We start from the raw sequence: 13,760 nt of genomic DNA, 5'->3' as shown, positions 1-13,760 counted from the left end.
AAAATCCAGCCCCAGATGCCAGATCCTGTCAGAAAATGTCTGTGTCTCTGGGTATCCAGACAACAAGCCAGCAGAGCCGTCTAACATCCAAACCTGTTGAACAGTATTCAAAGTGAATTAACAATCTCCTATTGATATAGGAGTTGACTGAGAAAGTCAAAGAGGAGCAGAAGCAGAAGACAAAGTAATGATGCTAAAGAAATAGCTGAGTTAATTGAATAATCTTATGATTCAGTGCAGGATAAATCCAACACGTGCTATTATACCACAATCAACAGCAATGGAAAATTACTGATCAAATCATTAAGTAATAATCAATAAAATGATATAATGCTAATTATATAAATGACTAATGATCCTAGGATTAAAAAAATAATTAAATGTAAAATAAATGAATATAAACAAATGAAAATAAAACACAACACAAAAAAATGGTTGCTTTCTTGAAGCAACACAAACATAAGTTTGATACAGGGATTCTCAGATCCTTAGATTGTTCAGCTTCTATAGGTAACTGTCTAAAAATATTTATTATAAAGCACTAAAAATGAAGGCGGTGCATTTAACATGACTTTTTAAAAAATCTTTTACACCTAGGATCTGCCCAAGTTCAAGGAGCTCATTTTTGAGGACTTCTCTAGATTCATCCTAGTAGAAAACATATTTGAGGAGGTGATTCTACAGTCCGTCACCAAAGACATCATGATGGGTGAGCGTCTACAGCGCCTTATAAAACATTTCTGAATCTTAAAGTGTTTCAATGCATTCTTCAATCATTCCTTCCTCCCATTTTGCAGCCGTGAAAGAAGCTGCAGTCCAGCGCAGACACAACCTGTACAGAGACAGCATGGTCCTGACCAACAGTGACCCCAACTTGCACCTGCTGGGAGACGAAACCATCGACTGGGGAGGACAGTTTGGAGGAGTCAAAGGCGAGAAAAAGGGAGAAGCTACCAGCAGGAAACGAAAACAAATAGTCTCAATGATCAATATCGACGGGATGCCTTTGCCCTACGAGTCCTGCCAGGAGGTGCCAGGAATAGAAGGCATCCCAGAAGAAAACGAAGGACTGGATGTAGTAGCAGAAACCCCCCTGAAAGTAGTCGAGAAGAAAACAGGCTCTCCAGACAAAGTCAATGAGATCCGACACCTCATAAACCCTGTGCTGGAAGTGGTCGAACCTGCTGAAAAACATGGCTTGCCATTAACCAATGGGGTGTTGGCTTTGGAAGAGAGCGATGAAGTGAAAGGCATCACTGTTGTGACAGAAACAATACCTCCAAAAATGGCGGATGAAGACTCAGAATTAAGAAAAGAGACTCTAGAAGAGCAGCAAAGTGTGTCCGCCATCGAGAGTGCCATTCAGCAGATCGAGATCGCCATCCAGGAAGACCCCGCCATCGACTCTGATGGAGAATTCGCTCAAATGTCGTCTGACTCCAGCCCTCGTCACCATGATGACAGCGGATTTCAGTCTCCAGCCAATGAGAATGTAGAAGAAGTAGAGTCTCAGCCAATCACAGATGACAAGGAGGTGGACGCAGAGCAGGTGGTGTTAACTTTGGTGGAAACTCCCAGCTCTGATTTAGACACTCGTCGTGATGATGATGATGCTTTGGGAAAGAAACCAGAAGTCGAAATTACAGGTGAAAGATGTTTGCTCTGAGTAAGGTTTGAATGAAAGCCAGACCTCTTTTTTTTCTTTGTTTATGGTTAATATGTCAGCTAAGTTGGCCTTAATTTTAGTTTTTTATGTTTTATTTTTTTCTTTAATTTAGATATTGAGAAATGTGTGTGTGTGTGTGTGTGTGTGTGCGTGCGTGCGTGTGTGTATAAATATATAGAAATATTCTCCATATATAGATTTCTATCACCTTGTGTGCCTTATATTTGTTTGATTTTATGTTACTCATGACTCCCACACTAATGACTATTATGTGGCAGAGGTTTCATAAACTGACTGGGACAGTTCCAGTAGTCATTACTCGGACTGCAGTTTGATCGTAAACCAATACGTTTCACCTCTTTACATCAGCGAGGAGGTTAGTATTAATGCAAATCTGGTCAAACTCTTATTAACAGTGAAGTGGCTGCGTTCGATGATCTCAACTACAGTCATATCTTGTTTTTTTTTTTAAGTTTCCGTTAATGGTGGACTTTATTCAAACACTAATTCATGTATTTATGCTGCATAATTAAGCACTTATACAAGAACTCTGCAAATGCGTTCAAATAAATTAGAGCTTTCTTTTTAATGCGTGTAGTTTTTACTTTGTGCTTGATGATGATTATTTGAAGTGACCTTTATCTTAATAGTGTCTCTGTGTTCAGGCATTTTACAGGAATGTTCACCCATGAATGAGAGATAATAGGAATATTTCTTCACCCACAGGCCATCTAAGATTAAATGAAAAAGTTAAAGACCATTTTAGAGTCAAAAAACTCACATACAAAACAAACACTGATGATACACTGGGGAAAAGATCAACATCATTTGCGAAATGATTACCTTTAATACAGACTCTACAAACAGTCTTCAGTTCTGTTGTAAATAATGTTCACTGTCTTGCATTGACCAATCGTTTCTCTTTATAAGACTCATTAGGAGTCACAGGCATTCATTTTGTTCTGCCTGTATTTGTATATTTGACTCTGAAAGTGCCGGTAGCTGTTAAGTTGCACTTTATGAATCATTTCATGAACTATTAATAATCAACACAATTAATAATCGTCTTAAATTCTTAAAAAAGAAATTAAATGGTCTAAGAGTCATTAAATTAACATTTTAATTTAAATAACGTGTGTTTATTGCTCACAGACACACTCGTATTGTACATTAATCCTCTTTCCAATTTCCGCAGCACGCATAAAATGGTGAAGAATCTGAAGTTGTTAGAATTTATGCCAGCGGATTGAAGTAGGAAAACAGTGAGGAGTTCTACTTCTGTTATAATATTATTGCACTCATTTACCTAGTGAAAGGGCAAAAATGGTCCGGTGCAGTTGCTGAAATGCATTTATGTGAGAGGGATTTAGTTGCTCTGGAATGTGGATGTGGGATAGTGTTTTTTAAATAGAATAAGGATAAAATGGTTACTTGTTCATTACTGGATGTATTTATGTTTGAATGTTTTCTGCTCGTTTATCTAAAAGCAACATCATTTAGCTTCTCACAAATATGTCATCGGTTATCTTTATTTATTTTAAGAGTTTGTTCATTATGATATTTTCTATGGCTTCTGTTGCATTTGTAAGGAAGCAATGGATGAATAAATGACTTTTTGAAATGACGTGCATGTTGTGTAAATTCATTCAAGATGTTTCCATATAATACTACATTTCTGTATTTGTCTTCTGGAGAAAAATTACAATTCTTTTAGTTTGGCTGGAATAAAAGTTGCCAAAGACCTTAAACATATCATTAAAAAAATTGTTTAGTATATATATATATATATATATATATATATATATATATATATATATATATATATATATATATATATATATATATATATATATATATATATATATATATATATATATTACTTTTATTTTTTGTTTAATTATTTATTTTGCATTGAGAGGATTTGGTTGAAATAATATTCATGCAGTAATTTATTATAAAACTTTTTCACTATTAAACACAATGGGATTTCTAAAATGATTATTATTTTATTTATTATTATACTTTTGATTGGTACAGTATTTCTAACTGGAATAGAGACTCTCCCATTTAAATACAATTTTGAGGAAGCAGATTATCTCCATCTGGTTGAAAACAAAACAGAAAAGAAAAAGCAGTGTAATGTCAGTGTAAAACACTACAGTAGATGCCTGTATAGCTCTCTATAGAACGTACAGAGATTTATTTCGGCATTTTTTTAAGTCATAGGTGGGTGCGTGTGTCAGTTTATTTCAGCCTTTGTTTTAGATGGTCACAATTTCACTAGTGTGAGCTTTTCTTTTGGAGTTTAGATATTGTCAAAACTGTGTATTACACACAGTGGTTCATAGGTGTGCATGTTTGTGTGCATCTCTGTGTTTGTGGGTTTGTTGATATACCACTTTTTTTGTTGAAGAGATCCACCCCTCCACTGCTGTATACTTTTCTTTTTCTCTCTCAACAATCTGGCTGATTTGTAGATTGTACACACAATTTCCCATTCATTTCCTATGGTCGGTCACTTTTGAATGAATAGGTACTAGTGTGACTTCCTTTTTTTTTCGAATGGCTAAAGCACAAACTTGTCTATTTATACCTTTAAATGTGCAGTATGTTAGATTGACACCAGTGGTTGAACTTGGTATTGCATTCCTGGATCAAAACAAACACAAGCGCAGGTTGCCAGATTCAGGAGGAGGAGTGAGTCTCACTGTCGAGCCTAAAGGGTGATTTAGGGCGTACTCGCACTATGCTATCCGAACTATCCCATGCCCGTTTACCCGGATCGTTTGAGAAGTGTGGGCGCTGAATCTAGCTCAGACACGGTTCACTTGGCCGGCCCTGGCCCGGTTGGAAGAGGTGGGCCTGAGCGCGGTTCACTTGGGCTTTGGCATGGTACTCTTGTGTGTGAGTGCAAAACGCGCCAAAGCCCGAAACTGAAAGCGAGACGTGACTTTTAAAGGACTGTTTTATATGGATTTATTAATCATTCTTACTGTTCAGTGAACGCAAACTGCCTTAGTTTATTTAAGACGCAGACCCCTCATGGGCCGTCAAGGGAGACGGGAGGGGGGACAAGCGTGCTTTGGCCCAGTTAGAGGCAACTGTACATAGTGTGAGTACGGTCTAAATTCGTGTTCAATATAAAAGCAACGAGACCTGAGAGAAGGAATATTTTCCATATTCAAATGAGTTTTTGCTATAACCAACACCTGGAGTTGATATATTCAAACGGCTTCTATTTTTTTAGAGCTGAACAACAGAAAACTGAATGCCATTTTACTGACATTTATTGCCATACTACTGAAAGCAGCAGCAGATAGTTCACCTCAGATTTTGAAAATAACTTTAGAACTGTGACTCAAAACCAACACATAGTGATTCAGCATCTACATTTAATAATGTTAAAGAGGTTTAATATGTATTGAATTGATTATAAACCTACCTCGTCACTGCAAATCTCATCACATAGTGTGTTGTTAGGACACAGGGTTACAATGTAACCTGCTCACCTAATGTTTACAATCATAATATTTATATTATTTGCTTATTAATAACCTCATGTGGAACTCTGAATCTGCGTCTCATTTCAGAGTCTGCTACTGTCCACCGGAGGTCACATTTAGGTCACGGATGCATGCTTTGAGAGCCTTCCTGACTGAATGAAATATATGGTTTTCCAACTAGGTAACCCGCAGTGCTGAAATATAATTTACTAAACTGGCATTGGGTGGGTTAAAAGAACCAAAACAAAGAGAGCGTTCCAGCACGAAAAAACACATTGTCAAAGCAGAATATCTGACTTCAGCATTATTTTCCAGATAAACAAGAATGTTCTCTTGGCATGTTTCTTAAATATCTGCAAACATATTATGGTATTTTTATGCTTTAGAAAAGTCAAACTTGCATACAGCACCTTTAATTAGTATGTAAAGCTGAATGCTACTATATTTTTTTTTATCAAAATTAGTTATTGAAATTACTCATTTTAAAAATGCTGAAAAAAAATCTTCACTTAAATGGCACTTGAGAAATATTAAAAAAATAAATAAATAAAATTTCACAGGAGGGCTAATAATTTTGTCTACAATGTCTAAATACTGGAACTGGAACTAAGTTTACAGAAAAAATAGGAAGTACATGACAGCTTTGGCTGAAATCTAAAATCTGTACAGTGCAACTCATCTCTATACTAAAAAATAAAGACAAAAGAATTTAGACCAGATCATTTAATTTGATAAAACCATTTTAAAATGATGACCACTTGCAGTAGAGACCAAACCAACAAAAAACACCTGTGTGTGTGTGTGTGTGTGTGTGCGCGCGTGTGTGTGCGTGTGCGCGCGTGTGTGTGCGTGTGTGCGTGTGAGTGTGTGTGTGTGTGCGTGTGCGTGTGCGTGTGCGCGTGCGTGTGTGTGTGTGTGTGTGTGTGATTTTTATGACTAGCACATTTAAATGCTTGTGGTGAGAATTGCAGGTCTCCAGTTTCTTCTCTCGGTCAGTCAATCAGTTTCAGTGTCTCTGTGTTCCTGCTGAACATTAACTAAGGCCACATGATTTGCATTTCTCTTCTAAACCAATGCTTTTGTTCCACATTCGGCAGTCATTTCCAGCATGACAAGCGTACGCCTGCTGTTAAGTCATGTAAGAAGTTTACTGCGACACTAATATCAAACGTGATGCAATGCAATTTCCCAAAATAACAGCCAGCAGCTAAACATTCATTTGAGTATCTGAAAAGTTAGCTTGTTACTTATATCACAAAATCTAAAACTGTTTTTACGTGTTCAATGTGACCTCAAATTTAAAATCACGTTCAACACCAATCTTAATGTAAGATAATGTGTTCACAATGAGCTTTCAAATACATTTAAATAGTCTTTTCAACCAATTGTACAACTGGTTATTGTCAGATTTCAAATAATAAGAGCATCATCTTTAAAAACAACGTTTAGATGTCGTATCTCAATATCATGATCTCACAAACCTGGCATGGCAAAAATCTAAAACCTTTCTTGTTGCTCTTGAGTCCTCAGTGTTTGGAGATTAACATTTTCCGGCTGTTTTAATTCTTCTCAAGTGTGATTTAGGAGAGGAAAAGCCACAAAGTATCCCAAGACGGAGCCCGTGATGACGCCCAGGAAGATCCAGATGTTGTAGGACATGACGCAGAGCATCAGCATGTAGCCCAGGGTGACCTGGACGATGTGGATTGCGGTTTGGAGGCAGTGCAGGATCCACCTGAACACACAAACGTGGAGCTCTGTTAGCTGTCAATGCTGGAGGTGTGAATCAACTCCTAAGGCCACTGTATTAGGTACTGCTGTTAAACTGCTTGTTATTTGAATATCTGATCAGCCAATCACATGATTGTTAACTAATTTAGGAATTTGGGAAGGTCAAACTGAGCATCAGAATAAAGAAAATGTGATTTAACTGACATTCAAAGTGGGATCTTTGTTAATGACATGACGGGGTATTTTAGACACTGCTCATCTACATTACTGGGATTTTCAGGCACGACCATCACACAACAAAAAAGATTGAAATTTCCCCCCCAAAAAAGTACATTAGGATTTTCTTGCAGATTTGAGTTTTCATCCGGAAGTGCTGCTATTATTAATATTAATTATTATTATTATTATTATTATACAATTTTCAGCAGTTTTAAAGTCACTATTGAGAGAAACAGCAAAAAATAAAATTACAACTCCAAAAAAATGGAAAAACATAGCCAAAGAAATGTGAGAAATTATAATAGTCAGAATTTAGTTAATTTAGTTTATTACTTTGCATTCTGGCAAAAGTCAATATTTATGTTGTGTAATTTATTTGTATTATTATTTTTAATAATTTTTTAAAAATTATTTAGAATTATTATTTTATATATTTTATATATAATATATTATTATTTTTATTTTTTATTAACTTATTAATTTCTTATTTTTTTATAAAAAATAAATTGTATATATATATATATATATATATATATATATATATATATATATATATATATATATATATATATATATATATATATATATATATATATAATTTATATAATTTATGAATTTGGCAATTAAAGAGTTTAAATCCTGTCATTTTGTAAACTTGTAAACAATTTAGTAGTTTTGATCAGGACTGAAGTTGATTAACAGATTTATACAAAAAAAAAAGGAAAAAAAATATTAATCTGATGCATTTTTACAGCAGTTTCATTTAGTGGATGTTTTCATCCCGAACATAGTAAAAGGGTAGGAAAATTGCCCAGAGTGTATTTTTTAAAAAAAATCAAAACATTTTCTCAAAATATGTGTTAAAATAAAATTTACCACCAAAAATCATTCTTCTAGCTGAAACACAGAAAAAGTTGTGGCCAAATTAAGACTCAAAATTACTCCAGAGTGGATGAAAACCTCTCCAACAGAACATAAGGGTTAAATATGTTAAAATTACTATTTTATTTATTTATTTTTTTGATACGCCTGATCAAAACATTTCTTGGAAAGCCGATGCTCATTTGTGTGTTCTGAATGCCCTGTAAGCATCACCTCCTCCTCTTAGCAGCTGTACTGGAGTCAGCAGCGTTGTCTGTGTTCTCAGTGGGAGTTAATGAGACCTCAGAAGGGCTGTTGGCCAGAGAACTGCTTCCCTCCTGACACTTGATGACAGTGGCAAAACAGGACTGCTTATTTTGAGAGAATGACATTGCAGTGGAGGGACTTGTGTTGGGGGACGACTTCTGTTTACCAACGGTGATTTTCCACACTTTCAGAAGCTCGTACACCACTGTGAGTAACAGAACTACAAACACTGACAGCACCATCCCTATAGAAAAAAAAACAGCTATCAGTCTTTCATACGTTCAATTAAAAGTGCAAAATCTGGTGGGAAAGTGTTGGTTTTAAACTGCTCAAGCAAAAATGTTTAAGTGTAAATATTGGCCATCAGGTTTATACAGGTAAACTTACTTTAATAGTGGTTAAACTGTAGTAAATCACATAGATTATATATATATATATATATATATATATATATATATATATATATATATATATACATACATACATACATACATACATACATACATACATACATGCATGCATACATACATGCATACATACATGCATGCATGCATGCATGCATGCATACACACACACACACACACACACACACACACACACACACACACACACATATATATATATATGAATGTGTATAAAGAGAGAGAGAGAGAGAGAGAGAGAGAGAGTTTTGATCAGCTTTATCAGTTTTTCTGGCTATTTGATGGTAAAACCAGATCAAATTTACAACATTTTATTTTTAATATGACTTTTCTATAATAATGATTAAAAATTAATAATAAAAAGACAAATATTTATAAATGTACTCAAAGACTGAATTAAGTTATCTAATAAATCATTTGAACATTTGTATTCATCTAAATGTTTTGCTGTTTTTCACAACAAGCAGTTCAACTTTTTCCCCACACTAATAATAAATGATGAAGGACAGTTTAACAAAGATAAATCCAATATATTTAAATTATAATAATTCTAGTAATAATCAGGGAACTTCTTGCACAACGTCTGAAATAATTCCCAGCTAAGTTACTAGGTAACATCAGTGCGTAATATCTTAGCGTCTGCTGCAGCCAGGGAAGGGTAGCAAACTGCCTGTATTATGACAGAATGAGAGTATAGTTCTTGGACATATCGACCTAGATAATAGGAAGTTTTGTTCTGTTAGTCTTAGTACACGATGTAACTAAAGAAGAGTCAAAATTTAAATAGGAAAATTATCAAAACGTATTTTGAGCCAGATGCTCAGGGTCTAATCCGATTCAATGATCTGTGCTAAGCTAAGCTAAAGATGCTCCTGCCAGACCGGGAGACTGGCTGAATAGATTAAAAAAATCTAGGTGACTTGAGCCTATTTACAAAACAATTTTGTTTTCCTTTAACACATGAAAAATGACTCTTGTCTGTATTTTCTACAAAAAATAAAAATAAATAAAAACTGAATGTACTGACCCGATATTCTGATTTGAAGCTAAAGTTGAAAATGACACTTTTATGTGAGCCATAACACCTGACAGACTCCCGGAATCTGCAAACGTTTGATTTCTACCCCAGATCGTTAACCACTCCACCAGTCAAAGTACACTGTGAATTATTACAATATATTGTGTGCCTGATGTTTAAGCGATGTCACTCAAGCAAGACTGCTGCTGTATTGTGATTTGGTTGTGGGCATGAAGGCAAGGTATTCACTCAGAACCATGCTCATTTGAATAAAAAGTGTCATAAAAATATCAATGCATTTGCATCCATTTTGCAGCTTGAATTGTTGTTTTTTTTTGTTAAATAAATCTTACAAAATTGAAATCAGCATTAGATTAAAAATTAACACAGTTCAAATAATATAAAATGTATTTCATGAAATAAATATAAAAGCATGTTTTTGGCAGCTAACTAAATGAATTTGGTCACACTTTAAGGTTTATGTTAAGGGTGATTTATTTACTAACATGAACTTATAAGGAAACAATAGTCATATATTTATTAATCATCGTTTCACATTTAAAAAATGCTTTAAAATCCCAATTCATGCTTGCTAGCTAATGCACAGTTAACACACTAACAGTGAACAACATTATTACTATTAACTAACATCATCAAAGATGAATAAATACTGTAAAATATATTGTTCATTGACTGTTCATATCAGTAAATACATTAACTAATACAACCTGTAAAGTTTTACCAATAAATGTAAGTAATTAGTTGAATAATTAATAATTGCAAAACTAAAGAAATAAATCAAAACTAAAATAAAAAATTAAAACATAAAAATATTGAACCTTATATGAAATAATCTAAGTATAACACAAATAATATAATGTGAAAATAACAGATGCCTTTACTTACTGTACCTTAAATATGAAATCACGTGTACAAGAAAACAAGTTAAACAACTTTTGGTTTTGAGCATGCAGGAAAAAAATAAAGCAAGACTGTTTGGTTTGGTCATTTTGTGTATGTATAACCATGTTGGGTCTTGTTTGTACCTGCAGGTCCATGCACGTTCCAGAAATTAAACAACAGCGTGACATTACTGGAACCTTCAAAGTACATCTGAAAAAGACACAACACAAGCATCACATAATAAGCAGGCTTGTAAATATTGATGTGTTTCCATTTAAGACCCGGCTTTGTTTCAACCAATCCCAAGGGAAGAGCCTGTAAACTGACATTAATTACGCTCCTATTACTTCGTCAAAACAGCTCATTTGATTTAACCCTGCTAGTCCATGACAATCTAATATTAATCCAAACTACAAAGAATTCAGTGCTACCCACATGCATATCCTTGCTTTTTTCTATTTAATAGATTTGCTTAAATGATCTTGGAGACTGGATTGGTGGTTGATTCAGCTCTTCCAGTCCTCCATGCAGGTGTGGAAGAGGAAGCATGAACTCGTGACGCATCATGAGTTGCATGAAACAGCACCTTGAAGACTGACGCAAAAAAAAGAAAAAAAAGCTTGTAATAGCAAGTGTGCAAAAGGAAACAAGGAGGTCCCTGTTGTGCTCAGGACGAACATTCCAGGTCCTGCTGTAATCAAGAGTGCATCTGATGTCCTGTCTTCACAAGCAAAATTTGAGAATTCCGTACAGAGATGTGGTATTATGTTAATAACTAAATCCAGAATATGAATATGGGTTTGACTTGAAATAAAATACATTTTTACTGACATTATTTGCATTTAAATACAAAGAATTAGTGCTGGGCAAAGATTAAATGTGATTAATCACATCCTAATTAAAGTCTGCTTATATATTGTATATATCTAATACACTCTCAAACAGATAAACAAAACTACACAAAAGATATTTAATTTATAATTTGTATAACATATTTTATATCTACATATAAATAAACATTTTCTCAAATATATGCATGCAGGTGTGTATTTATTTTTACATAATAAATATAGACAGTATGCACACACGCATATATATTGTCAAAACAAACTTGCATTTTGGATGCGATTCATTTTATTTCAGTATATAAATAGTCAGGTTTTGTTTATTTTCTTTTTCATTTTGTTTTTTTTTTTATTCCATTTTATTGGTTAAAATATTTTAATGATTCAAAAAGCATGTATAATTGAAAGTCATGAAATATATTTAGTTTAACCAAAAATCATTTTACAATCTCTGAAAAGTTTAATTAATTTCAATAATATTCATTATTATTTTGTTTTATAATGTTGATTAACAGTCAATATGTTAAATACGAACTTAATTCAATTCTAATCTAACAGCTGCAAACTAAACACATTTTACTAAATAAAATTGAACTAGAACAGTTAACTGGCAAATGTTATTAGAATTAATTCTCTTTTTTTGCCATATGTTGCCACCATATGGTAGGAAACATTTCTTATGTTTATTTAGTTTAAAAGCAAAATCATTTAAACTATTACTTGTGTTAAGCCCCAGGGAAAATTTAAATTACTTCACTTATTTCTATATTATGTTCGTTTTTCCCCGCTCCATATTAAATCTCAAGCATTTAATAACTGGACTGAGAACTCGCATTGTGTATTGTCTAGCACAGCATATCTTCTGTTCTCTAGACAGATTGCCATTTGCCAAACAGAGACAAGTGTCTTTTGATACATGTGTCGTATCAAGGACTTCACAGTGTTATCTCACAGCAGCTCTGTGAGCTTCTGCATGAATATTCAATACGTCTATTATTTGCTTTGTGAAATGCTGTGGCTTTGTAAACTTTAGAATATAAACAGGTCAAGAGAGTTATCCTAATAGTACAAGAGTAATTCTGTCATGTTCAAATCCTGAAACTGCACAAGGCTGTCATTCTTTGCAAAGATGTACTAACTATTAATATAAAATAACTATGTCCTTAGTGTAAGAACCAACAACAGATTCAACTTTTATTTTTTAACCAACTAACACTGCTTTGTCTGTTTGTTTGTTTTTAACAGATGCATTTATGCAAGTGGCAGAATAAAATGTAAGGACACTCATTATTTTAAAGTCCAAAATAAAACTAACTCTAATTTACATTGGTAAAATCAATAAAAATACTGTTTTGTTTGGTTTACACACTCTAAACACGCTTGGTTATTTTAACCAATTTTGGCTTAAGTATTTAAATAGAATTTGTAGCCCAAATTGAACCAAGCTGTTGAGTATGTCCATATGTTACCCAAATTTGTATGAAATAACCCTGCATTTTCATTTACGTAAATGGCAGCATAAAATGCGCAAACAATATAGCTGATACCTAAACACGTCATTTAAACGCCCGCACATTTTAATAAACTCCAGTGTGAAAAACTGACAATAATTTACAGGCGAACGTTCAATAATTAGCATAAATCTCAATGTACATACCGAGTTCTACTTACATTCATGATGAACTCGCTTCTTAAAAGTCCTCAAAAGACGAGTTCGAGGGAATTTAACACAGACGAAACGTTCCTTATGACAAACATGCAACTTTCATTAGCAACTGCCCATCAGCAAACATTTTATCTGTCATTATACAGTAGCTCAACAGCTGACAGGCGCTCTGCCCGAAACAAAACGAGTGCCGTGCCGTTACAACATCACGAGGTTTTATTTATATGTGACGCGGAGGACTCTGGGAAGTGCAGTCCTGTCGCTGCCTTGCGGAAATGGTCGGTTATTTATTTTTTATTTTTATTTTTAATAAGGTAAATAATATGAGGCAAACAGATAGAATAGAAATTATTAAAATTACTATATATTGTATATTATTATTATAGGGTTGCTTTTGGACGGGGGTCATTGAAAATACAAAATAATACAATAATTACAGAATAAAGTAATTACAGAAATTATAATACAACAAAACGATATCAAATGTTATGTGAAATATATATTTCTCTGTCTTAAACTCGTGCTTTTGTCTGACATTAATATATTTTAATGAACTGCATACAAACAGAGCAAATAAACAACAACAATAATAAATATATTTCTTTAGCCTACTATTTTGGCTCATAATAAAATTAATACATTTGTAAAAAAAAAAATCT

At 33.7% G+C, this 13,760-nt stretch overlaps 2 protein-coding genes and 1 long non-coding RNA gene across 6 annotated transcripts in view; 1 reads left to right on the top strand and 2 right to left on the bottom strand.

The window, feature by feature from the left end:
* Positions 1 to 3,290, top strand: part of niban2a (niban apoptosis regulator 2a) — a 57,141-nt gene extending 53,851 nt beyond the window's left edge. The window contains 2 exon segments of the mRNA NM_001080586.1: positions 598 to 709; positions 798 to 3,290. Of these exon segments, the coding sequence (NP_001074055.1) occupies positions 598 to 709; positions 798 to 1,666 (981 nt within the window). The 3' untranslated portion in view covers positions 1,667 to 3,290.
* On the bottom strand, positions 3,117 to 5,663 carry LOC147838799 (uncharacterized). The gene is made up of 2 exons (XR_015520124.1): positions 3,547 to 5,663; positions 3,117 to 3,385 (listed from the first exon to the last, which is right to left on the bottom strand). It is a non-coding gene; the product is annotated as an uncharacterized LOC147838799 (long non-coding RNA).
* Positions 5,664 to 5,877: 214 nt separating this feature from the next.
* On the bottom strand, positions 5,878 to 13,298 carry slc31a2 (solute carrier family 31 member 2). 4 transcript variants are annotated; one of them, NM_001198749.1, is given in 5 exon segments: positions 5,878 to 5,969; positions 6,068 to 6,904; positions 8,215 to 8,491; positions 10,734 to 10,800; positions 13,107 to 13,290. In NM_001198749.1, coding segments are annotated over 4 exon segments (516 nt in total). In that variant the 5' UTR covers positions 13,113 to 13,290; the 3' UTR covers positions 5,878 to 5,969; positions 6,068 to 6,738.
* Positions 13,299 to 13,760: the final 462 nt, after the last annotated feature.

Source organism: Danio rerio, chromosome 21 (assembly GCF_052040795.2).
Source record: "Danio rerio strain M-AB ecotype USA chromosome 21, GRCz13ab, whole genome shotgun sequence".
In the NCBI taxonomy this organism is placed as follows: Eukaryota; Metazoa; Chordata; class Actinopteri; order Cypriniformes; family Danionidae; genus Danio; species Danio rerio.
Note: the sequence above shows the minus strand (reverse complement) of the source record. Positions and strands in the feature narration are given on the sequence as shown.